Source organism: Hesperophylax consimilis, chromosome 1 (genome assembly GCF_061612785.1).
Source record: "Hesperophylax consimilis isolate HC1 chromosome 1, BYU_Hcon_1.0, whole genome shotgun sequence".
NCBI classification, from domain to species: domain Eukaryota; kingdom Metazoa; phylum Arthropoda; class Insecta; order Trichoptera; family Limnephilidae; genus Hesperophylax; species Hesperophylax consimilis.
The window spans coordinates 13,806,717-13,833,415 of NC_142836.1; the positions used below are offsets into that span (position 1 = coordinate 13,806,717).

Here is a 26,699-nt window from a genome sequence, read left to right on the forward strand (position 1 = left end):
TCTGAATACGAACAATCCTTCGATTGTAGTTTTTCATCATTTTTGTGCTGACCCATGAGGTTGTGATTAGTGTTTTTGTGGATTAATATTGCAATAAATATATGAAATTGCTATATTTTCTAATCTTGGTCTCTCGGAAATCAAAATTGTGCAAAAAACCTTTATAATTTTCTGTTCTTCTATAATTATAAAAACGTTCAACGACATCTTGACACTTGGTGAATTTTCATTGTAGTAGGTAAAGCTGACGTCCGCTTTCTGCTTCTAAATTTATAGAACTAGATAACTGATTTGATTTTATAAAAGTACGCCTTTAATCTAGAAATCTAATAATAATCAGAAGGATGGTGAAGAAAAAGAGACAGTCTGAGCCAGGAGACGATTGTGGCGAGTCTACCGAATCCTGCGAAGAAAATGTTGCGCCAACATGCCCTCATATAAATAAGTCTTTCGAATTTAACGCATTAAAAAAGAAGATTAAAGCGTCCGGAATCGCCACTGAATGTTCTGATTGCTCCAAACTACCTAAAGAAATTACTTTGAAGTTAGATACGCTGGACTCCAATGCCACAGCTGACAATTCTATTTTAGATAACGAACCAGAGCCACTATGGATGTGCTTACGGTGTGGTTCTCAATTGTGTGGACGGTTCAAGAATGAGCATGCCTTGAAACATTACAAAACCCCTCGTTCCGATACTCACGCTCTCGTTGTCAATATGACAACTTGGGAGGTATTCTGCTACCAGTGCGACTCCTCCGTTCCTCACTCCAGTACTAAAAAGCTTCACGAGCTCATGGAATACCTGAAAAAACAACTGCCAGCGGCCTCCAAATCACATCACATAGAAGACAAGCAAACTGAAAGTACTGAAACATCGCAATTGGTGACCTTGTATGATAAGAGTTTACTGGCGAGTACTTCTTATGTGGTAGAGAAAGGAAAGGAGAATGGAGCTACACAGAGGGTACGCGGACTGTCCAACCTCGGGAACACATGCTTCTTTAACTCTGTACTGCAATGCCTCGTGCAAACTCCTTATCTCACCTCGGTGCTCAAGGAGATGTCAGAAGCTGGAGAAAGGTTCCTGCTGCCAGGGGGGAAGTGTAAGATGCCTGTGACGGAGCATGAGAAAGGGGAGGAAGACGATGTGAAGGAAAGGGAGCTAGATTTGCCCCCCATCGCCGGGGAGCTGCAGAAGTGGGGGCCCTTGGCTGAGACTCTAGCTGACACACTTCAGGATCTTCAACATCCTGGTATGTGACTTGCGAATGAATTGTGCAATCATTATTCTTTAGATAGCGTTTTTGTTCATTCTAGTAATATTTTTATCTATAAAGATTGTCATTATGTTATCAATGTGTATAATTTGTGTTGCAGGAAAATCAGATGTGTTCAATCCGACTAAACTATTCAGAAGTTTTGTGAACAAGCACCAGCAATTTGGAACTGGGGAACAACATGACAGCCATGAACTACTTCGTCACCTCTTGGAAGCTGTTAGGTACATGATTTAACCATAATCCTTGTAATTAACCCAACTGGTTTGTTTTTAATGTCCCTAACCACAAGTTAACCACTTCATTTTTTATTTTAATTCTCAAACAAAATAACATATTTACCCAATTATTAAAAATTCCCACTTTGTCACACAAGATTACACCAAATTAGGATACTTAGGACGGGTTGTTTCGGAGAATTTGAACAATTCATCAAATTTCAACTTTCATTTTCGGGTTCTGTGAAAGTCCTATTTAAGTTCTGTTATTATATCATTGTAGGCTAGTTGCTTGACAAAACTGAAATAAAAACAGAACTTGAAAAAATCTTTCACAGAACTTGAAAATGAACGTTGAAATTTGATGAATTGTTCAAATTCTCCGAAACAACCCGTCCTTAGTCATATTATTGTGATAAAATGGTGTCAGGCATCTTTCAGAAATTCAAAGCATGGCATTTTTTTTATTTATTTTTTTATTAGGTACAATATTTTTTTTACAATTCAGGTTTTCCAGTAATGTAGGCCTCACTGGGTGGCTTGCCCGTGCTGAGGCCTATAGGCCTATTCACTATACATACTCAGTCCCGACAATGAACCCAACCTCAATCACTGTTCAGTCGTTCACCGACTACGCTGTGCATCGGACCATGCCTCCTTTTTCAAGAAAAGCAAAAGTTGTTCTTCCAGTCGGTGCAATTATTCTACTGTCTGAAAAAGAGATGAAAAAAGATGGCTGGGTGAAAGAGTGTCTAAGGAAAGGGGACCAATACTTGCATGAGTTTATTAAATTACCCTGCGAACCACCAGACTTTCTTAGTTTCCTCAGGATGGACTGGCACATTTGAAGAATTATTGAAATTAGTAACACCTGTGATTGTAAAAGAGAATACTTTCATGAGAGACGCCGTTACTCAATGGTTAGTAACAACACTAAGATTTTTGGCCACTGGTAGGAGTTATGTAGACCTTAAATTCAGTTGTGTCATAGACATATGAATATTAGTAGACCTGCCCTAAGTGATTAAAAGCGTATTATCCCCACTCCCCATACCGGTTCCATTGGAGCCGGCTGGGCTCGCGTATGGCCTCAAGTGAAATTTGAAAACGTGACGTCATCATTCTTGTGCGAACTATGGTCGAGGCATCATCGGTTCATTTTACGAAATAACACGGCAAAATGTTGACTTGTACTATGAAAACTTGTAAAAATAGATGTGAAAAAGAGAATAAACCCAATTGTCGTATTACATTCCATATATAAGCATTATTTTACTTTATTTTAAGCATATTCACATCGTATAATATAGATCAGTTTTAGAAACATATACTATCACATCGAGAAACGTCTGGACGCGAAACACAAAGCTGGTTGGTTGCTGGGAAGTAAATTATGAACATTTATAAAAGTGTCTTAACTAAATACTTAAACGAAATATTCGAATCTGAAAATAGAACCGAATTTTTTTGCCGAATTTGGACTTCGCAAATTTGTTCATAACGTGGCGAGTAATTTGCGCTCCCATGTAAAAATGTCTATTCATTCAAAAGCAGATTTTACTTTTAACCAGTCATCTGTGGCTCGACCGCCGGCGGGCTTTTTTTTAAATCCGGCGTTTTTTTTTTTAAATGCGATTTTAAGCCTTATGTATAAAGAATTTGTATAAAGCAAAAGGTCAGAATCGCTTGCGCCAATTACGGACTAACATTTGCTTTTTGTTTCACGAGGCTAGCTACGCTGTTTGTTTAAATATTAAATTATCCATGACAAGCCGGCGTTATCTTTTCATCAGTCTGTTTGGTTTTTATGACAGATGACAGCACGGTTGACTGGTTAAGAAGTAAATGGTGATATTATAATGCGAGATGCCTATTTACTGTCAGATTGATTTATTGACGAATCACAGTCAGCCTTACGCCCTTCGTTCTTCAACAGTTGATTTTACCCCTCGCCATTATCTTCTCGTCTATTAATTCCTATGTCTGTGAGTTGTGTAATGTCTCCTCAGCCTGGCAAATTCATCCATATATAAAATATTCATTCACCCATAAGTTCGAGGTGACGATAATATAAACAAATGAAGTTAGCAACACATCAGACTAGGTGAACAGGCATATGGCTAAGGCACCCAGGCTTTGGGCGCCCAGAGTGTGGATCAGTTTTTATGAAAACATGAGAAGGGATAGAATAATGTGCTTGGCTAAAGGAAACGTGTCGGATGGCTGAACCTTTCGGAGCGGTGGAGAGCGAGTTGGGTGCGAGGTTTGGTGTTCATTCGACTGGACCCAACATGTTTGCGGCTTCCATACCCAGGTGGATGGATCAGCGTACCAATGCAAATGCACTGATCCGGGGGATCGGTTTGTGTATGAATGGCATTATGGTACACATTACGTTTCAATTTCTTTCATCTTCATATTTCAGTATACTATACATATAACATATGCATAGTATAACAATTCATTTTGGTAGAACTAAGTAAAGTCAACCTTTTGGATAACAATCTTCTATAGCTCTATTAAGAAACGAAGACCAAATAATGAGTTATTTTGTTATGTATTTCAGGAGTGAAGATCTACGTCGCTACCAGTCCATAGTTCTCCAAAAATTAGATTTGGACTCCAAGGAGAAGAGATCAGACTTGGACCTTGAGAAGAAACAGAAAGTCAAGTTCTACGGACAACAGGCCTCTGACACTATGCTACGACCAGAACAGGTTAAAGTTATTTTTTTGTAAGAATTTATTTCTCTCAATAATACCTTCAAGGATTTTCTGGGACAATTCAATATAAATATATAAAATAAGCTTGACATCCTAAGCTCTAACCCAACCGAAACTGATCTGCTTAACCTATGTGCGATAATGCCTAATCAAAATGTACCTTCAAACGCACTCACCAGTCTAACCTTACCTAAATAATTTTAAACAAATACATTGTGTTAGCACCATTTTAATACTGCTGTCTTTAGGGAAGAGTGATGTCATAGAATATAAAATTGAGTTATTTTTTTTTTTTCTTTTTTTTTTGGGAAATCAACAGTTTATATTTTTACAGATTGTACATAAGTGAAATAGCCAAAATAAAACCAATTACGGATTTCCTCCTTGTGACTTTACGTAAGACAGCATTAGAAGAAATAATTAAATTTATGAGAAATGTGAAGTTATAATTATATAAAATAAAAGAATTGATATTATAGTTATCATAGATATTTATTTAGATAGTTATTGACAGTCATTGTACAGTATGGAGAGAAAGGAAAAATTATATTAATTAAGTTAACAAGAAAAAAATCATACATAAAGTTATTAAAAGACATAAAGAAGAAACAAAAACAAAAAACTGGTTATGTAGTGATCTCATTAATATAAACACTGCTAAAATGTTTAATCGGTACAGATTTATATTTCCATGGAGGCATATTAAAAACATCAGCTAATATTTCATACTTGTTAACAGTGGTGTGTAATCTATTTATGACAGTATGATTGTTACAATAATACATACTAGGGAACATTATAACATTAATATATCAGGGCTATCCAACTGATAATTTACAATTTTATAAAAAAATATAAGCTCAAAAATTTGATATATATTACCTTGTATAATTAATTAACGATTCAAAGAGATTTGTTAATGAATGTATTAACTGTGTGGTTATGTTAGGTATTCCGCGGGTTCCTGGTGTCCACCCTGGAGTGCCAGGACTGCCACCACTCATCTAATCGGGAGGAATACTTCCTGGACCTCTCTCTGCCCGTCACGGCAGAGAAGCCTCAGCCGCCAGCCATCACACGCCGCAAGGGGCCCAATCCAGGTACCTAATTAAATATACGTAATATACTAAGGGGGAAGCAACTGCAATGGACGGAGGCTGCCACGGTACCCTAGGAAAGAGCATCAAGGAACTTGATGAGGTAGTGCTCTTTAGTGTAGTGTGGGGCGATTGTGCTTGGAGGGTCGCACCCCTTGTTATTTAACTGTTATTTGTGCATGATCAATGTTTGTTAGCTTATTTAATGAAAAATCAAATGGCATAGTATTTTTTTTGTTATAAATACTCACGCAGTACCATATAATATTTAAAAGTTAGTAAGTAAAACTGTTTACTACATTTTAAGTTTTACATTTTGTACAGTAAATAATGCTTAGATCAGTGGTTCTTAACCTGGGTTCGATCGAACCCCAGGGGTTCGGTGAGTCAGTCTCGGGGGTTCGGTGGAGATCAAGACCCCCGACTTATATGATTCGTGGTGACATGCCCCGCTTGTCCATCATTGGCTAAAGGTGATCGCGCAGCGGTAGAGCTTGCGATTACCGGTCAAGATAGCCGCCCGAAAATGACCATAGTCATTATATACGGACCATAGACATTTACTCCTAATTTTTCAAATTAGGAGGGGTTCGGTGAATGTGCATATGTAACTGGTGGGGTTCGGTACCCCCAAAAAGGTTAAGAACCACTGGCTTAGATAAATCAATTAATAGTTAAATTGATCCACGATCTTGCCACACGATTAGTTCTGGTAAATATTGACCTAATAAAAAATTAGTTTGGGCACTCTTTATCTATAGTAGTCCCAGAGAGAGGTTGTATGTGGTGTCATCGACGATTGATTACATAAAAATATTCCTTCTCACACGTCTTGTACGAAAACGGAAAAGACAAGATACTAGAATTTTGTTATTTGTTTTTGGGGTGTTATGCCGTGTTGCGCTAACTCCTTTTTTAGACAATGTTACAGTGTCCATCATCACGGCAACACGGCATAACACCCCAAAAACAAATAGCAAAAATACTTTTGTAAAATAGTTTGTGTGATTGATCTCTACATATTTAGTTTTGCTTTAAAGCAGTAAATAAACAATCTAGATGTGTGCAAAGATTTGAATTTTGATGTTTTAACCAGAAATATGTTTTTAGAAGAACAAATTAACTGCCTGGGAGCTCCAGATGAGAACAAGCCATCCAAGCATCAACTCAAAAAGGAAAAGCAAGCCGCAAGAAAGTTGCGCAAAACCAAAAAAGGTAAAAAAAAAAATGATAAATTGACACTGAACACACATAATTAGAACCCAATTCACTGTGATATTTTTGAATGGACAGCTAACATTGTAAGAAAAAAGTATCCATGTAGGTAACTATATCATTTACTTAGGACGGGTTGTTTCGGAGAATTTGAACAATTCTTCAAATTTAAAAGTTAATTTTCAGGTTTTGTGAAAGATTTTTTCAAGTGCTGTTTTTATTTCAGTTCTGTCAAGCAACTACCCTATGCTGATATAATAACAGAACTTGAATAGGACTTTCACAGAACCCGGAAATCAACGTTGAAATTTGATGAATTGTTCAAATTCTCCGAAACAACCCGTCCTTAATATTTGTACTGTTGCCAAATGGCTCAATAGATAAGATTAAATAAATAACAGTGAAATTCATTCTAATCGAAAATCTTTTATTATATAAGCTTTATAAAATACGCTTGGCTATATTTTTGATTAAAGTTAATTAAAATATGCGTAAAAAAATATGGGCCAGCAACCGGTATGCTGCTAAACGTGACCAATCCATCCCTCCAATGTGTGTGTGTTAGTCAAATAAGAAAATGTATGATTGCCAATAAAAAGATCTCGCCTGCCTGTTATTCTACCTACATCAGAAATACAGTAAAAAAACGTTTCATACCCAAACCATATTGATGAAAAACCAAGCCTTAATCGCTTTTGCAAAAACAGTTTCTGACTAATCGCTTGCCCAGCTATCTATCATCTGATCAGATAAGATATACGAAACATAAATAATAATTTTATATCTAAATGAGACACTACATTGTGTACATCACTTAATTTTAAATTTATGTATTGCTTCTCACAAAGCTAATTTGACAAAATATAAATGACTACATATCACCAATATGTATGTATTTATTCAATGAACATTCTATGTCCTAAATTTGTTCAATCCTTTCTTTAGTTAATAATATTTTTACTTTTCCAGGTGCAGGCAAAGATAGTAGCTCTTCAGATAAACAAACAGAATTGAGTCAAGTAGCATCTGATATGAATGAAAGCAAAGCAGATAAGAGCTCATCGGAGCAATCGGATGCAGATGTGGAAGATAATTTAGAGGAGAATCCTAAGGCACAAGACAACATGCACGGACCCCAACCGAGGCCCGACACGGCTGCCAACTTTGCCACCTATCAGATGGAATCCGGATACAATTCTGAAAAAGTAATTAGTTCTGACTCCATCCGCGCTAGTCCTGTAGATCTGGACAAGGAAAAGAGTGACGCTTCTCCTGAAAGACTGGATAAGGACAAGGATGAAGGAATAAGTACAACATACTGCCTGTCAGCTAAAGCCATTCCATTGGAATACAGTCCGCTCAGCGCCATTGACAGTCCTGTTTGCTCCAACCCCGACTCTGGAGTGGCCAGTCCCGAGACTGCCAAGCACACCTTATCTGATACTGTCAATGTAGAGTCTCCCGTCACCAGTAAAGAATTCGGCAGTCCCACTTCCCTCTCCAGTGAAATCAACATGGACATGTCGAGTCCGAGGCAAAGCAACAATTCCCCGGTTAATGAATTGGATCGACCCGGTTCGCGCATTTCCTTCAATGACTCTGAGAATCATATATCTTCTAGAAATGCTCTTCAAGTCAGTCTTTGTAACGATGCTAACAAAATAGACACAAACATAATGAATGGAAGTGCAGATACTAAGGTAGAAAACATCAACTCTGAACTGGATAAGTTGAAGCTCAATGACGAAATAGGCAGAGGTGCAATCAGTAAATTCTCTCCAGGACTTACACTGAATGTGAAGGAAAATTTGATAGATGATGAACTTGGAAGGTTTGATTTACCCGCTCCTCGTTTGAACAGTCCCGACTTGGAGTCTCCCAAATGGAAAAAAGAGCTTTCACCATTTGTCAATCGCAACTCAACCATTTCACCCCGATACCAGTGTGATGACGGGGAGTACAGCATTCAATCCTGCCTTAATCAATTCACCACATCAGAATTGTTGGCAGGAAATAACAAGGTGGGCTGTGAAGCTTGTACCAAGAGAGCTAATACTGGGAAGACCGTTTACACAAATGCCACAAAAAGATTCCTCATCTCGAGTCCACCTGCTGTGCTCATTTTGCACTTGAAACGGTTTCAGATTGGGCCAAGGTGCATGTTCCGAAAGATGAGCAAGCACGTTAACTTCCCAGTGATATTAGATCTGGCTCCTTTCTGTTCAGAGAAGGTGAAGACTCTTCCCAATGTGTCTCCCAACCAGACCAAGCTGCTGTACTCCCTGTATGGAGTGGTGGAGCACTCGGGCAGCATGCACGGAGGGCATTACGTGGCCTACGTCAAGGTGAGGTCAGGGGTCCAGCCCGGGGACAAGCGGCTCAGCTTCCTGCCCAAAGGAGGCAACATCACGCGGGACGAGACAGACACCACGGCCCCCGAAGTGCTGGTCAATGGAAACGATGACACAGACAGCTCCATGTCGGGATACGAGTCTGGAGACGTAGCCTCTGGAGGATGCGAGACGGAGACGGAAGCCCAACCGGGCAAATGGTTCTATATTTCAGACAGCCGTGTCCAAGAAACCACTGAAGACAAAGTCCTTTCAACCCAAGCTTATTTACTCTTCTACGAGCGGATTCTGTGAACAGCTTCAGAATAAATATTTATACTCAGTGTCACATATTACTATTTGCATGTACATACATATTATAATTGTATTTATTAATTTTTAAATTTGTGCCTAGTGTGGAAACTAATTTAATTGTTCATCAAATCAGAATAATTAGTGACCTTGGGTATTCAACATTGATTTTAATGCTTTTTTAAGTACTTTCTTATTGTTTCCCTAGATGTTTTATTTTTTATTTAAAATGACAAATATAAATTCTTGTAAAATTAAAATTCCACTCGAATTTATTATTGTTATTTTTATTTCAGCGTACTCTAATTCTAATGTAAAAAAAATGTTTTTGTGAATTTGTTTTGTAGTTAGTTTTTGCAAAGTAATATTACAGTTTTGTTTTATTAACCATTTGACAGTTAGGTAATATTATATGATGCTGTTTGTTTTGAAATTTGTGTTTATAATAATTTATTTGGCATTGCAAAGCCACTTTCAATGTGGTTAATTAAAACTATTAGACAGCAACTACCCAATTGTAAGTAACAGTAATAATTTATTATATTTATATTGATTGATAATCCTATAAAACTTATATGTATTTAAATAGCATCTTAGTAGATATCACATAATGAAAGAAATGAACAAAACTCCATACCAAACCGCATGTAATGCATGTTCGTAGCTGCAAATGCTTCAACGTTATATTTTTAGTGTGCATTAAGATATATATTTATAAAATTTCTAAATATTACCAATCGCCTTCATTATAAACAACTGCATTTCAATGTGTTTTACTGAAATTTATGAAAAATGCATTTGTACAATTTTTTTTACAAACCTTTCTGAAATCTAAATATGTAATTTAAAAAAAATATATGTGCTATCATTTAATCATGCTACCCTTTAACTCCTCAGGATAATCTGTTCGCTTTTGGAAACAACTCATGTGGTCTCAGAAATCATTGTGTCCGTTAGTGTCATGGTGAGAAGTATGATCTAAACAGTTTTAGAAAGAGAAAACAACATGTTTTATATTCAAATCTAATGACGAAATTTGAAAGTATATTTCACCATCTTTTAAACAAACACTTTTTACTTTTCAGATATGTTTAGAAATATTCCATTGGATTTTATTGCAAACTTGAAATACTCCAACCTTCTGACAGAATATGCCAGAGGCCTGAGGGGCTAAAAGAATCTTACAGTTTATGCATGTTATAAATTTAATCAATGCCAATTCTGTCTAACGATGCTCTTATAATCCACAACTACTAAACTATAATTAGATTTCTGCATATACATGGTTTCCGATGATAAATTGCGCTAACTTCGGGGAGTGATTCTACAGGATTTTAGAAGTAAAAAAGTTGAATAACTGTTCCACATCCAATGTTTTAAGGTAGTCTTTAGCAGTGGCGGTTCTTCCCTTAGGTCAATTGGTGTTTGACCCCCCAAAATTATAAGACAACAATAATAAATATAATAATCAATTATGTGCATCAAAACATTTAAAATGTAACGCGAAACAGCGGCGGCGGCGAGTGACTAGCAGTGACATCTGTCGTCTCTAATAGAAGCTTTCATTCACAAGTCCACACGATTCGCTGGGTCAATTTAAAGAATGTCCAATTTGGCATCTTCTGTCCCTACGCGCGCCATAGAATAAACGAGATGGCACTATATTTTTCGTCGAAGTAAAAATTAGCTTCCGAAGAAAGTTTAGGGACGCTTAGGTCATGACCGTGGGGGAGACAACACGGTGAATATTATATGTTTTACAGAGATGGTGACATAAACAAATGTCGTTTTTTCATTTTACACGCTTGTAGTGTGTGGAACAATGGTTGTTTTTCAATTGCATAGTTCGGGAAAGGATTAGAATAATTATTTATGTTGTTATCGATTTAGAATGAAACAAAACAAAAAACGTAAAAAATCATTGTCAAATAGAATCAAACACTGATTTTATTTATTTTAATGTTGTGGACAACTACATTAAAACTTAATATCTTAAAAATAATTTGCCGTAAGTACATGGATTGTGTATTTATTTCCAATTTATTATATTAACATAATATTTATTTAGAGTCCGCGACTCTAAAACTCTATAACAAATTGATATAGTTAATAATATATGGGCATTTTTCACAATATCAAATAAAGATTAGTCACACATTTTTTTCAAATGACCTACCACGACTGAATCCCTAGAGCCGCCTCTGGTCTTTAGGTTAAAAAGTTGAATTGTTTGTATGGAAAATTAAACATTGGAATTTTGAAAACTTATTTTATCTTTTTTACCATCATGTAGAATCACCTCCCGAAGTTAGCGCACTTTATCCTCGGAAACCCTGTATAATTTATTCATTTGTGGTGTATTTCAAAGAGTTCACATTTTGATTGAATATTTTACCCATGTGGCAAAGAGTTGTCAGCTGTCCTTTGTAAATGCTAAATTTAAAATTAATTACTATTTTATGCTACAGATAAAGTAGTATCAGTGATATCATTTGAAAGTACTTGACATATTGCATCAAGTGACAATTGCAATTTGATATCACTCACTAACAAATGTTTTGTTTTCCATTTGAATAGATTCAAAGGCCTCCTGTTAGAATTAGGAAGTGTGTAATATGCAGATTATAATAATGATTTCAAGGTGCCCATAAAAGATTAATTCATAAGATTCCCGCACCCTCAGATGTCACAGAAATGCCTTCGGCTTATAAAAGATCTTTCACATTTAACCCTTTCAGATAAAAGATCTTTCACATAAAAGATCTTTCACATTTAACCCTTCCAGATAAAAGATCTTTCACATTTAACCCTTTCAGATCTGAATTAAAAGTGGCAGTGGTAGAATATATATTTGATGCTTGATAACAATAATTGGTAGTTATTTGAAAAATGTTGGTGTTTTTTTTTCAATAGTTTCTTTAGTTGAAAGAATATTAGATCTGAGGACGCTTTTCACATAAAACGACTAATCGTACACGGTGTATCAAAAATATATAATTTTATTAAAAATTTTAAAATTACACATTGAAAAAATACCTCCAAAACTTACATTAAAAAAATTCTGTTGAGATTAAAAAGAAAAATCACCTTTCAAAATTAAAATAGCTGCCACCTTTACAAGTAGCTAAAATCCAATTAAAATTGCAAGCAAAACCATTTACACCAGCAACTGGAAAATGAAAACTGCCAATTTTGATAGTGAAGAAAAAATTCTGTGTAATTAAGTATACATAATCTGAAAGGGTTAAAAAAAATTGTTACTATTCATTCATATTAAAATTATTACCCATCACAATGTGGACAATATTTTAATCAATAATTATTATTGTACATAAGTTTGTATTTAACATAAGTTTTTCATACTGTACTATTTTCGTATACATAAAAATGAATTATTATAAAAGGTATGTCTAATAAATAATCTTCAATTTGGCTAGAATTATTAAATAAATAATATGAATTATGCAATTTTACTATATAATTGATTGCAAAGATCTTTGAGATTTATAATAAAAGCTTGTCAGTTTCTCCACAGTTTTAAAGGTTTTGAATATCAAATAACTTCAGCTTTTCAAGATTCATCTGAAATATAATAATTATTATTGTAAATAATATATTATTCAGTCACTGGCTGCGATTATTATGTTACATTCTTTTAATTGCCCATTATTTTTAATATTGTACAGTAAATATGAAAATATTGTTTTGTAATACATATTATGTATGTACTTTAATTGTGCAATAAGGGAATTATTTAATTAATGTATTGCTCTCTGGTGTGAAAAATAGAGTCGGTATTACACATTATGTGAATCAGAATGCCCAAGTAACATGAACAAGTGAGGCAGGTGTAGAAATTGCCCACATTTGACAGGAGGTGGAAGTCCCCCGTCCTGTCCCCTGTCACTTGAACAAGTGAGGCAGGTGTAGAAAGTGCCCACATTTAACAGGAGGTGAAACTCCCCGTCCTGTCCGCTGTCACTTGAACAAGTGAGGCAGGTGTAGAGTGCCCACATTTGACACAAGGTGAAACTCCTCCGTCCTGTCCTCTGTCACTTGAACAAGTGAAGCAGGTGTAGAGTGCCCACATTTGACAGGAGGTGAAACTCCCCTGTCGATATTAATCTTATATTGGATTGTCAACTTTTTATACCGCCTTACTGACACAATTATGTTTAAAGGAAATAATAAAATGGATAGTTTTGTAAAGAATAAAGTGATCTATAAAGGGTGCGATAAAGGAATAATTACTTAGTTTAGTTTATTGTTTTCTGCTTTAAACACAGCACCGAGTTTAACCACCTTTTAGTTTCTCCCTAATTATGTAGGTAGATATGTAGTTATTTTCCAATATTACATTACATGTATGGTTTTATTATTGTATTTATTATTAACTTTACTGCATTATAAAGGGACTGACTTCGTTACCAGGATCCATTATATATTTGGAATCAGGTTGAACCTTTTGATTAAAAATGTGAATATTTTGCCGAATACCATATTTTATTCTAACACTATTTTATTTTTTTGTAAAATTTTAATAATTGAGCTATCATAATGTGTAAAATTGGGATATTATAAATAAATATAATCATTTGAGGAAATTGTGCCTTTTTATTTTTGTACCCACAGAAATTATGTCTGAAGAATGATTTTCTTAATACTTAGAACTCACATAATACTTCTTATTAGAACGGTTCTCAGTTCATACAGTGGAAGAATTATTATTGTTTAGCTAAGCATTATCGGGATCACACGAGGACAATACAGTTCTACCGTAGTTCAAATGAAAACGCTGTTAAAATGGATACACGACGATGCGCGTTACGAGCGTATGCGAAAAATATTATCTTTCTATCGGTCTTTTTTACTAAGATGTATTATAGTGTTCAAATAACGCAACATTTTTAAGCCGAGATCCGAGAGCCAAGATACGTACGTGCGGAGCGACTGGCAAATGTCCTACTGTTACCTACTATTTTGACAAAATGCATATACACGCAGCTGGACACGGTGGTGGGGGTGACACTGTCTTGCGGAGATGCTTGCCCATCAATCTCTGGAACAGTGTCTTGGTTCATTGTTCTGTCTACCAAACTACACACTAGGACAGTAGGTCCGGAGCTGGGACAAAACAATACTGTACTGTCCTCATGTGATCGCTGCATTATTGATCAGAAAACATTTTGTATTCAAATCAATGGAACAATGAGAGACGATTTTGAAGTTGGAGTAGGTGGGTGGGTTGGAAATCTGCAGTGGCCACAATGCAGGGTCCTGAACATTTGTAAGAGATGAAGAGGAGACTATCCAATTTCTGAAATTTCTCCCTGGCATCGCTTAATCCCTGTGAAATACAATTTATTATTTAAACTAGTTGATAATTATTGCAGTATGAATAGAAGCAGTGAGTAATGCCTTTCATCTTACCTCATTCATTTTCTCCTTAAGAGATGGATTAGAGGCCATTTGAGATTTCATCTGGGACACTTCTGGCGGTGTGTATCCCACAATCTGCGACAAGACTTCACTGGACACATCCACATCGAGGAATGCAGATCCATCGCAGATCTTACAACTCAAAACCCATAAGTGGTTTTGCAGAGTCAGCTTACTATTCAGTTTGAAAATTTGTGCCTTAACGGAGAATGTTTTGTTCAATTTCTTTACTTCCGGGATCTCAGTCAACTGCTTTAGATAGATATATGGCTTAATTCCTACCTTCACAGGCAGAGTTCTCTCATTCTTAACTATTTCAGGCTTTTTAATTTCTGTGCGATTACTTAAAGCACCAAAAATATTTTGATTTGAACTGTGTTGGATAGAATCAGGTTCATTATAGTAGTCGGCAAAATCATCCATGTCTTCCATCCTAGTAAATTCTTCACCTTGTGAAGGAAAATAGGAAAGGTTCCTTGGTACCTGTTCATGGTTTGAAGTGCTCGTTCCAGGTTCATGTTGGTTATCATTCAAATGTGGGGGTTTCTGAACGAGAGTTCGCCCTGCTTCACTTATTTTCATCTTTTTTGCTGCATTTTTAGGCGTCAGGCAGTCAGACGATCTTCCATTAAAATGTAACGATTCTATGGCTTGCTGCTCTATTGCCTCTAATTGGTCTACGTCAAAGTCATCATCTAAAAACATTTCAGCATCCAGATCTGAGAAATCTGTATTTTCCAATGTGTCTGTATTGTTAACTGTTGGTCTAAGTGCCTGCCTGTGTCCCGGAAATTGAGGATTTGTGCTTACTTGTACATTTTGTCTAGAATTATTTTGATTTCTAGACTCAAAATTAAATTCGGTGTCATTTCTGATAGGTTGATAAGTATCTCTTGTAAATGTTGCAGCTAGAAAAGAAAAAAAGACACATTATTTAGAATTGTTAATTATGTAATTGAATAAATATGTACTGTGAACAGTTCCTTACCAGGAATGGTATTCTCAGGAATGAGTCCCGAGTTGGCCGCTACAGTCCTGGTGAGAACGCTCTTGTATTGGTTAACAAGCATCAGGTCCTCCACTTCTCCGCCCAGCACCGCCAAGTGCTTCTCCTCAAGCATCACCACTCCCCTGCGGCAGTCCACAGGTCCTTAGCGATGTTAGAAAGGAAATGTTAAATGAGGGAGAAGGGTTATTTTATGATACTTGATGTTATTCGGAGATGATTTATATTGCAGTAAACAAAATCAAATTTATCAAACCAAATAAAGGTACATTAAAATAATACACCAATTGTTAAATAATTCTAACCTTTTATTTGAAGTTTAACTCCAGGAATAAGATCGGTACTTAAATTCCTCATTGGCCGATACTCAATGGCGCTTATTTCTTGGATTCCATCAGTTAACTTTAGCTTTAACATCCTAAATAAAAAACAAACAACTATTTTTAATTTTTTGGACTAATTGCTATAACAATACAAATAAATTTAACATATTATATCTTTGAAATGTATAAAATATTGAACATATTATTTCCTTGTAGTGTGTAAAAATATTTGGATATATTTACCTTTGAGCGGCCGGTTCTTGAAAAGTATTGTTATGATTATTTCCCAAACTTGTCACATCTATATTAGTTGTATCTACTTTAGTTAACTTTTGCAGCTGCTGGTATGCTGGCAATCCTAAAATTTATAACTCACATAATTCAGTTACGCCTTGTGACAGATTATATTTAAATTTGTAACAAACTAAGACATAAGAGGTTTAAATGCGCCAAGCTCAAGAGCTAGCACTCTTCATTGGAGTAGAAATTCAACAACACATGTTTTACACTATTACTTATTATTACCTAATTTTATGTACAATGTAACAATGTTATAAGTTAAACAATAAAAAAAAAATAAAAAAAAATGGAGATAGAAAAGAAAGAAGCATACTTTACCTACATCAATCAGCGAATTCAGTTGAAGTAAGTAGACTCCATTAAGGGAGGTCTTTATTACGCTATTCAAATCAGGCGGTAAACATCCGGGACTGATTTCCAGCAGATCTCCCAGCAACCATTGACTTTTCACCATGTCATTTAGCTGCTGTCTGCTGTACGATCGGTTCCCTTGCTCCTGACGAAAAAACTCCACACAACTAAAACACAACACAAAGAGTCAAAAATATCGTATTCTTCTTTGTAAAATTTCGTATTATTATAAATACAAAAGAGATCAGTACCCATTAACCCATTCTTCATGAATTTTCATATGTTGTGACTGCAAATAGTTTTTAGCATTTAAAATGTCTGTTTGCAAACTGTCTGGCATTTTGATGTGATTCTTCGATATAAAAATAGCTGATAATATAGTTCACAAATGCTGAAAAAATAGTTAAGAGTAACGGAGGGAGATGTTGAAATTTCAAACTTTTGACCATAAATAAACCACTCTTTTGACACTTGACCATCACTTGACGTTTCTCGTCCATAAATAATGTTCTAATCATAGAGATAATATATAATCATAAATATACCACTCACATAAATATTATGTTTCTCATTTTGCGCCATAATCTAGTCATAGACAAAAACATCAAGGTTTTCCATTGTACGGAGAGTGGTATATTCAATGATATGTCCCATAGTCAGGGGCGTACAACTCCCGTCTGACCTTGTAACCCTGATGGGAGGAGTTATTCAATACCCAAATTCTTATAGACAAAGCTGTTGTGGCTGAAAGCTCAGATCTCATTGGCTCAGAGCAAAATTTTTATTTTGATCTCTCGCTCTCTACCATAGCAACTTGTGTAACAGAAAGAGAAGCTAAGCAGGTGTTCAAAATTAACGGTAATTTCCAAGACGCCATTTCGGAAGTCGAAGTCAGTTGAAGTTTTTAGCGTAAATATTTTAAATTTTTAAAATCGTCTAACTCATCTAAAAATAATGTTGCGTGCTAGAATTCTTCAAGGTGATACATTAATGCCGTGTTGTGTTAAAGGTTGCTCAGACGGATTCGATAATCTGGTGCTAGCAAGAAGCAGCAAGAAATACGTTTGTTTGTGGGTGTCATTTCGCAATTCAAAGCAAAAATACGGTACTTTTGGGATTAAAAAAGAATGCTTAGCAACGCTTAATCTTCCAGTCATCATATAATATCCTGTCTATCTCCACCAACTGAAAGAAAGACCCGAACCCGTTGTTAAATACAGGTACTAACCTCTCGTTCTTTGATATAATGTTCCTGATTCCTGAATGTACTTCATTGGCTAATAATTTAATTAATTTTCCTTTTCAGACCTATCCGTATTCCGACGCGATACTATACCACGTATAAGGATGCTAAAACTGCTAAAAAAAAGCCACGATTACATCAAACAAGGTCATTTAAACCTCTCCAGAATTGCATCATGTAAGTATTCAGATTTAACCAGCATTTTCCATGATGTTTGCTGACGACAAAGCTGTGGAAATTATATGAAACCCTTGCAGGAGAATTTGAATAACTTCTAGTGCTGTGGCAATAATAATTAAACTTAAATTTGTTACTCTTCTAATATTCATAAGATGTGAGTCACCCACAGTACGCTTGAACAGAGTGGAATCCTCATTTGAAGGAATATTCTGAAGGTATACACCTAATTTATATTGCAGTGAAACTCGCTCAAGAAGTTTTGTTTTCGCTCCCTTTTTTTATTACTTGACATAATGAATATCTTTCTATACGTTGAATATGTATTTTTTGTATATATTCTTGTATTTTTGTGCAAGGTCAAATTAAATCCTATTAAGTTGTTGCAGTAAGACAGAAAGCCTGGGTTCGATTCCTAGTTGAGACCGTTACTTTTTATTTTTCTGTGTCTTGTTCTGTTTCATGTTTTGTTTAGATATTTAGATACATTAGTATTTCTACTTCAATGATAAATCAATGCTCAATACATCGGTTGTACTGACTCTGTTTTGTATTACTGTCCATTGTCTTTTTGAAAATAAAAAGTATTTTTATGTGTGCATAGCTGTGGGTTTTTTTATTTTCCTTTTCCTGCATTCCAATATTTTTATTTTTAAAATATAATTTTTTTGGGCTAGTGAATGAACGATGTTAGCTGGGTGCTGTTATATTATCTATGTTTGCACTTTTTTAAATGGCCTTGAGATTTATTTATGGTCCACAATATATTTACCTGTCTGGACCAAACGACCGTTTTATCTGTGGTTAAGGGGGTGACAAAATGGGGCCATACAAAAAGCCCGAAGATATCGATCTAGAGAGTGGTTTATTTATGTTTATGCCCATAGTGGACTAGATAGCCAACCTGGCGGCCATTGCCGTAGGAATTTGAAGCCATCTTGGGTGTAGGTTCATTTATGCCATCTTGTAAAAAGTTGCCTGTAAACGATCAAATTTGTTTGTCAAATTTACGTGTTTGTCAAATTATTTGAACGTCTGCGGCCTTGTTTGATGTGCTTGTCAAACAAACTACGTGTTTGACGTGTTTGTCCGAAATTCTGATTGACGGAAAGTTTGAACGATATTTGACAACATGTTTGAACGTTTGCGGGGGTGTTTATCAAACAAACGTCAGCAGGGGCATTTAACTAAGCTTTGGCCTCGAAACTCATTTGAAACCGCCACGCCCACCTCAAAATTCTTATAGAAAACGAATAATATGGCTAAAAGCTCAGATCTCATTAGTGAGAACAGAAGGATTGGTTTGATCTCTCGCTCTCTACCATAATGACTCGTGTAACAGAAAGAGATGACGGAATTTTTCCGTTTGACAGTTTCAAATCATTCAAACAAAATGAGAGTGGTTTATTTATACACGCGGGTTGTCATTTTCTGCCGAAATACTATCATTTCCGTCGAAAATATTGCGTGTTAAAGTTGTTCGTGATAAAAATACAATATAAGCCAGTATAGTGTTAGCGAGTTACAAACATATTATATTCAAACTACCTACGTAAGTTCAAGTTTAAAGTGAATTAACAGTTTTAGGTTATTCGTTCGGTTTTTTGAACAATGCTTCATACTTGACATATGTCTTCCTCCACAACGTATAAATGTTATTTACTATATCGATAAACTTATTCATGTTATTGATTAGTGTTATCCTGTATTATCTTATTGTTTTGGTGAAATTAAAGATTTTTAAACATATGTAACCATGAGTTCATGAGGCTGACAAATGTCGGAATTTTTCGTCGTACTGTCGGACAATCATGTTTTGGAAATTTTCTTCAGTGTTTTTGCAAATTTCTTGTCATTTTGGGTTTCTTCTTCTCAGATTAACAAGTTTCATCTTAAGGAAATGCACTGTAAAAGTTTATTTTCTTAGTCAGATGAACCTTGCCCTTGGAAAACATTTCGACATTTTTCTGCTTCAAGGACATTTTTATTTTTATAATAGTTTTTTTGGGCTAGTGAATGAATAGAGTAGGCTGAGAGCAATTATGTTGTCTATGGTCGCATCTTTTTTTAAATGGCCTTGAGTTTCCTCTACCTTGTCTACTGCTCTGCTCCGCACGGTAGGTACTGCTTGTATATCTGTGGTTAAGTACTGTATAATTCTGTTGGATACAAAAAGCCGGAAGATATCGATCTAGAGAGTGGTATATTTATGAACGTCAGTTTCGTGTTGCCATCACTATGGAGAGTGCTGCGTCATCGAATGTTATAAGTGAAAGAGACTTTTTATTACATTTTATATCCATATATCGCGATCTGCCGCAACTGTGGAAAGTAAAATGCAGGGACTATATGGACAAGAATAAAGAAACATAGGAATAAAAACAATAACGGATTTATTAAAAGTATTTCGCGCCAATATTACGGAAGAAGACGTGAAAAAAATATATATTGGTATATTTAGCTCTTAATTTTAGCCATTCTCTAGACTCTAGACCAACACCTTCTTTTTTTTCTTTTTAAGACACAGAGCTAATGAGACGGCAGTGAAGAAATGCTTTGTCCGCATCCGTCATTTCAACACAAAATATAAAATATTTCGCTATTCACCCCACTTCAGACCGGATACAATAAACGTCAAAAGACAATTCCCGGCGAAAGCTGTAAATAAATGAACTAATATTTGACAAACTTCATTTGAACGTTTGCGGCCTTCCCAGGCCTTGCTCATCAAACACGTGACGAGCAAACGTTAAATTTGACAAACAAATTTGATCGTTTACAGGCACCTTGAGTCAGATCACGGCGGGAATTCAAAATACATGCATTCTATCGTACATTAAGAACATATTTGTTTAAACATCTTTTTATGAAATGTATACTATATTTCTAATTAAATATTGAGTAAATGATTAGTAAATAAATAAATGGATTATTAACCGACTCACGGAATGTGTGACAAAAGGCTTTTCTAATTATGGTTTTAATACATACCGCACCATCATTTTAGGACTCAACCTTTGCCAAATATATTAAAATAAGTTATTGTGAAAGAAAAAGGACTGGATTTGACAGAAGTTTGATTGGGAATTGGGAAAAGAGAAAAAATGACGTATTATATTCTAACAGGATAGGCTCCTGGGTTTTTATTAGAAACTAGAATATGTACACTCATTTTTCAAAGCAACACAACTAAGCATAACAAACACTGTTTTGAATGGTAACAATTATTTATAAGCAATAATTATTAGCCTGAAACACTCATCCACATTGAAAAATCTCCTGATAAAAGATACATGACGCCAACGGGACACGTGTCCTTTCGATTTCCGGTCGACAGCTCTGACCACTGAGCTATGGCGGCTTATCTCTTATCCGCGAAATAATTCAATATATACTAGTGTTTCATTCAACAATTACTTCTTGTTATATTTTTTCACCTGAAAACAACTAACTTTATTTTATTTGTTGCGTTGGCGTCATGTATCTTTTATCAGGAGATTTTTCAATGTGGATGAGTGTTTCAGGCTAATAATTATTGCTTATAAAATAATTGTTACCCTTTGTGCTATGCATAAAAAATCTTGTCTTAAACATTAGTTTACCAAAAAAAATACGGTTTTGAATGATTTCTGCTTTTACGTTGTACTTAGAAAGTTTACAATGGGATAAGACAATATGCTGCAATAACATATATAGTCACATAAGCAGAGATGTGCAAAATGGGTACCCAAAACCATTTGAAATGCAAAATGGAAATGGGTCAAAAATTTTCCATTTGAAAATGCAAAATGGGTTTTAGAAAAGCATTTCAAATGCAAAATGCAAAATACCTATTTTCAAAATGCATTGAAAATGCAAAATGGTTTCTCAGGTCAAACAATTAAAATAATTTTTCAAAAGAAGCAAACACATTGTGACATGACATTTTAAATAATAAAAAAGAAAACACTTTGTTTAAAGTCACTTTATTGATATTTTAAAATCAACCGGTTTCGGTACTTAACAATTTGGAAGCATTGGAAATAAAAAAAATCAGTTAATTCAAAGGCTGAAATCATCAATAATCAATTAAATTTAACATTCAGCCCTATAATAAGTATGTTTCCAGCTATCCCAAAATCCCCACCCCCACTTCCCTCCCGCAACTGACACTGTCTCTCTCTGTTTTTCTATCTCTTTCTCTCTCTTAACTATTGGTTTATATATATCTGTTTTATTCTGTATTTGTTAGTATTTTTATAACAGTCCTGATGATGGTACGGAGGTACCGAAACCGGTAGACTTAAATATCAATAAAGTGACTACAAAGTGTTTTCTTTTTTATTAATTAAAATAATTATAGAATTTTTAAACAATTTTGTCATTTAATAATGGACATCAATGTAGAACAAACATATTATATGATAGTAAATCCAAAAACACCACGACTACAGATTATGAAACCACAAAAAATTAGCGCGGGACTAATGTTGCCAACGTAAAAACATAGAAACTGTTATCTAACATTTAATATTACGGCGTCATGCCCCCATGTTCAGTACCTATTTGAATCAGTATTTTTTGTAATGGTATCACTCAATTGCCAGGGCTCCTACCAGGGAGCAACTTGACAAATGTAAATTATCTCTCATAGTGAGGTTGAGAACCGACCGATATTTGGGGCTTATGAAAAGAAGATGAGTGGAGATAGTAGGAAGAATGTTGCAAAAAAGCATTTAAAATGGAAAATGCATTGAGAAAAGCATTTAAAATGCAAAATGCAAAATGGAAAATACCCATTTTGCATTTTGCATTTCCATTTGAAATGGATTTATTTGAAATAAAGCACATCTCTGCACATAAGACATAGGCCTAGTCATAGTCATATAGTTACAGGTTTAAGACTGGTAACGTAAATAAATCAGGATTTACAGATGTATTGTAATAATTGATAGGGAGTGACTTTCTTAGGAAAACATAAGTTACCGCTCACATTAAATATTGGAATACCGGTAGACCTATATCAGTCTTTGCCTAAAATTAATGTAAATAAAACATTATACAGTACATATATATCTTATAAATATAAACAAATCAATGTAGATAAAAAATTGTAGGCAATATTACCTAAGCAATTGGAACCTGATTATATTAAAAAAGTGAATTTGCACATAGACCTACATTTGCTTCATAAAGACTTGTTCAGAGCAGACAATTTTCAAAATGAAATCCTTTGAATAAAATCAAAGGCGGCTTTGCGGCCAGCACCTAGGCACTAGGCGCTTCTTGACCGACACCGATGTTTGCGGCTACATCTGGTCCAGCTTTGCCGGCAACATGGTGGTCCGCTTGACAACAGGTCTCCAATCCTAAATATTTAATTAAACTTGATAAACCAATTCTCCATTGTACACAAATCACGCTGGCTGACCTTTACAAGATGGCGGATCGGCTCTTCAAATCACTACGGGCGCTGCTATACGGGAGGTAGGGTGATTGGCCATCTAGTCCACTATGGGTGTTATATATCATTGGGTATATTTATGATTATACGTGAGTGGTTTATTATGAGTTTATTTATGCATTGTACATTCCACGATTCTTTACCCAGGCAAGAACGTAATAAAATATATAAATTTTTCTAATGAAAGCTGAATAGGAAATAATCTGTAAACTTTATTTGAGAAACCATAATTAAAAAAAATAATATTAAAATGATTTTTTAAATACTTAGAATTGCCCAAAATGAATGTTGACTGACAATGCTGACAGAGTAATGAAAAAAATGTATTTGAATTTATACATTTTAATATTTAGCATAAGTAGATCATTTAGGAAATTATCTTCTTTATTTCCCTCCAACTCCTTTTAAAATGGTGCACAATCATATTTTAGTTCCTTTGGCTAGGAACGCACTAGGCAGCCTAGATTTGGAGGGGGCTGGCAGCTGGCTGCCTAGTGTGTTAGCTTGAATACATTTTCATAGAAATTTGATGATCATGTTGGCTGCCTAGTGCATTCCATTATATTCATAATTTTTATTGGCATTCTCTTTTTTTGTGCAAGTCACTGGGGTGAGCAACGTCTGAGAGACAGCCGCACTTCCCGCCTCGGATCGGTCGCCCATAGACTGGGACAGTGGACTGTCCCGGAAGTCAATATTTTATGTTTCCACAAGCTTTCCACTCCTGCATTTTGGCTGGGCGTTCCAATGTACTAGAAAAGGAGCTGGAGATCTTTATCCCATATTGTGAATACGACATATGTTTTCTTAATTAAATTTAAATGGAGTTCTACGAATTATAACACAAAAACAATAAATAGTGAATATGATAGTTACTAATAATAACGCTGCTGAAATGCAACTTACTACCAAAACCATCGGTGCTTCACTGAGCAAGGACACTCAGAGTCTAGAATGTTTAAAAAGTAGCTTTGTCTTATAAAAAAAATGGAGAAGTGTGCGTGATGTGTGCAGCGATAGAAGGAAAACTTTCCGTTTATAACTCCGTTGCGAAAGTGGTGGGCAACTTCGAGGTCATAGGGCGAGAATTTCAATTGCTCATAAGAGATTTTCACCTCTGTCAAGTTGCTCTTTGGTGCTAAAATACCGACCCAATTATTTTATTTTAGTATACCAATATATTGCTCTAAAACAATATTATAAGTTCAGAAGAGTTATCGCTAACTTCTGCAAAAGATGGCACCACATGGTGTATGGTGGGTGGTAATAATAATTAAATAAGCTAGTGTAACTTAAACATTTTATTAACAATAATTTTCTAGATAAATATTACACAACATCAAAAATTTAATACATAGGTTATGTAGTTTATCAAACATAAATATGTAATCGAAATTTTTACATCAACATACTATTTTAGAGCTAAAGATTTGTGTTGTAAGAAAAGCATTGGAATGTTGTAAGACGCCTAAAAAGGACCTTTAGAGATAATGTGTCAGAAAGGTTACTAACCAACTTTAGGAGTTATGTTATGCTGCACAAGCTCTGGAGATGCCAAGGGGTATGCTAACAAATCGTGTACGTCATAAGATAGGAAAATAATTAAAAACATTAAACTAATATGATATAATTGTATTCTATTCTCATAAAATATAATTCGAAAAAATATTTGTAGATATTAATTTCCAAAAATACAACATGTGGAGGTGCATATTTGATTTATTGATGATTTTTTTTTCAAAGTTTTGTTTGAATTCTTCAACATTAGAATAAAATGAATTTGATAGAATTACTAGTTCTTAATAAATTTATAAAAAATAAATAAATATTGACAAATAAAATACTCTTACTTGACTAATAATAATAGACAATTTTATTAACGAATATTACACAACAACATATTTATTTATGCTGTTTGGGATTATGTATTTAGTTACATTGAATTCAAGGAATTGTCCCCAAATAACATCTCCGAGCCCGGTGGTATATTGGTCGAGTCGGTATAGAAATATTTAGAGAAACTAAACATTCCAGAGTCAGCGTTGGTTGCTTGAGTCAAACTCTTAATGTTGTCACTAGAACCAAAAGCATTGGCGTGACTTATAGTGTGGGCAGGACTGCAAGTCACGCTGTGGGACTTTTGGAGCACATTTGCACCGGAGCTTAGGCTGCCTCCAACGTTGAAATTCTTGTCCAAATTAGACGCTGATCCTCCGAATTGGCTATTTTCATTGGCATTTGCCGAGTTAGAGAAATGTTGCTGAAGAACGTTGTCTGCCTTTGCCAATGCAGGTTCTGCAGGTGCACATTTGATAGACGGTAGGGGAACATCAGGAAGGGGATTGTAAGGGTTGGTCAGATATTCCCCATACAAGGATCTCGGTTGTTGAACTTCTATATTGATAGAGGCTGGAGAGGTAACGTAATCAGCGGGGTAAATATCTCCTTGCAAGTTCATTCTTTCATTACTCAGAGAAAGGTTAGAGCAGTGGGTATTGCCATTCTCTGGGTTGGTATGAGTGGGATCTAATATAGAATTCTGTTGGGGGCTTATCAAAGTGAATGGAGACGGATTGGCACCAATATTTTGGTTCTGCTGGGATGCCATATCGAGTAATTGACTGGCCGGGAGGGGTAATTGACTATTATAATGACTATATTTCTGCGGTAGTGGATTTGGGCAGAGAATGGGATAAGGGGAAGCAGCGTTTTGTGAAGACACTGGCACTGCTACTCCGATCGGTGTGGACATCTGAAAATAAAAGACAATTTATCCATATGTATTGATTACCATTTTGACACAAATCATCTTTAAACACAATACATACACAGCTTTATTTATACAAATATAATATCATTCATGAAAACAAATCTAAGGGTAGAAGTTACCTGGCCAAGATGAGCAAAGATAGGTGTATGAACCTGGGTTCCAATCATAGGTGGCTGCAGAATAATTGACGATCCCTTAGCCACATTCCCTAGCACATTGGCTGCGGGTATATTAACAGCATTAGCTGGGACTGCTCCTCCGGGAATGGAGATGGACGAGGATGTGGTATTGTTGCCAACAGGGAAGTTGGGATAGGTCTTCTGGTACTCGGAAGGGGGCGGTGAAGTAGGATTGAGGGCTGAGGCAGATGGGAGTGTTCCTATCGGGGGCATTTCACCAGGGGAAGATTGCTGTGAGGGTTCTTGAGGTGGCAGCATTCTAGCAACTTGATTGCGTGAGTTATCTATAATA

The 26,699-nt window shown here is 35.4% G+C and overlaps 3 protein-coding genes across 3 annotated transcripts in view; 1 reads left to right on the forward strand and 2 right to left on the reverse strand.

The window, feature by feature from the left end:
• Nucleotides 1-15: 15 nt before the first annotated feature.
• On the forward strand, nucleotides 16-13,780 carry Usp16-45 (ubiquitin specific protease 16/45). The gene is made up of 6 exons (XM_089650136.1): nucleotides 16-1,257; nucleotides 1,382-1,505; nucleotides 4,066-4,216; nucleotides 5,172-5,322; nucleotides 6,430-6,534; nucleotides 7,504-13,780. The coding sequence occupies exons 1-6, from the start codon at nucleotides 345-347 to the stop codon at nucleotides 9,177-9,179; spliced, it is 3,120 nt and encodes a 1,039-aa protein (XP_089506262.1). The 5' UTR covers nucleotides 16-344; the 3' UTR covers nucleotides 9,180-13,780.
• Nucleotides 13,781-13,932: 152 nt separating this feature from the next.
• LOC149426308 (recQ-mediated genome instability protein 1-like) lies at nucleotides 13,933-17,084 on the reverse strand. Its single transcript, XM_089650213.1, has 7 exons — nucleotides 16,847-17,084; nucleotides 16,563-16,762; nucleotides 16,188-16,302; nucleotides 15,927-16,039; nucleotides 15,604-15,765; nucleotides 14,607-15,523; nucleotides 13,933-14,523 (listed from the first exon to the last, which is right to left on the reverse strand). The coding sequence occupies exons 1-7, from the start codon at nucleotides 16,933-16,935 to the stop codon at nucleotides 14,374-14,376; spliced, it is 1,746 nt and encodes a 581-aa protein (XP_089506339.1). The 5' UTR covers nucleotides 16,936-17,084; the 3' UTR covers nucleotides 13,933-14,373.
• A 7,614-nt stretch (nucleotides 17,085-24,698) lies between these two features.
• LOC149426309 (Golgi-specific brefeldin A-resistance guanine nucleotide exchange factor 1-like) overlaps nucleotides 24,699-26,699 on the reverse strand; it is a 32,548-nt gene continuing 30,547 nt past the window's right edge. The window contains exons 25-26 of the mRNA XM_089635530.1: nucleotides 26,348-26,691; nucleotides 24,699-26,210 (exon numbers count right to left, since the gene is read on the reverse strand). Of these exons, the coding sequence (XP_089491656.1) occupies nucleotides 25,392-26,210; nucleotides 26,348-26,691 (1,163 nt within the window). The 3' untranslated portion in view covers nucleotides 24,699-25,391. The remainder of the gene's footprint in view (nucleotides 26,211-26,347; nucleotides 26,692-26,699) is intronic.

Excerpts from the sequence above, each read along its gene's own strand:
- Usp16-45 (XM_089650136.1), top strand. The coding sequence starts at position 345 with ATGGTGAAGAAAAAGAGACAGTCTGAGCCAGGAGACGATTGTGGCGAG. Across the intron at positions 1,506-4,065 it reads CACCTCTTGGAAGCTGTTAG|GAGTGAAGATCTACGTCGCT; the intron begins GTACATGATTTA and ends TATGTATTTCAG. Across the intron at positions 4,217-5,171 it reads CTATGCTACGACCAGAACAG|GTATTCCGCGGGTTCCTGGT; the intron begins GTTAAAGTTATT and ends TGGTTATGTTAG.
- LOC149426308 (XM_089650213.1), bottom strand. The coding sequence starts at position 16,935 with ATGCCAGACAGTTTGCAAACAGACATTTTAAATGCTAAAAACTATTTG. Across the intron at positions 16,040-16,187 it reads CAAGAACCGGCCGCTCAAAG|GATGTTAAAGCTAAAGTTAA; the intron begins GTAAATATATCC and ends TTTTTTATTTAG. Across the intron at positions 15,524-15,603 it reads TCCTGAGAATACCATTCCTG|CTGCAACATTTACAAGAGAT; the intron begins GTAAGGAACTGT and ends TTTCTTTTCTAG.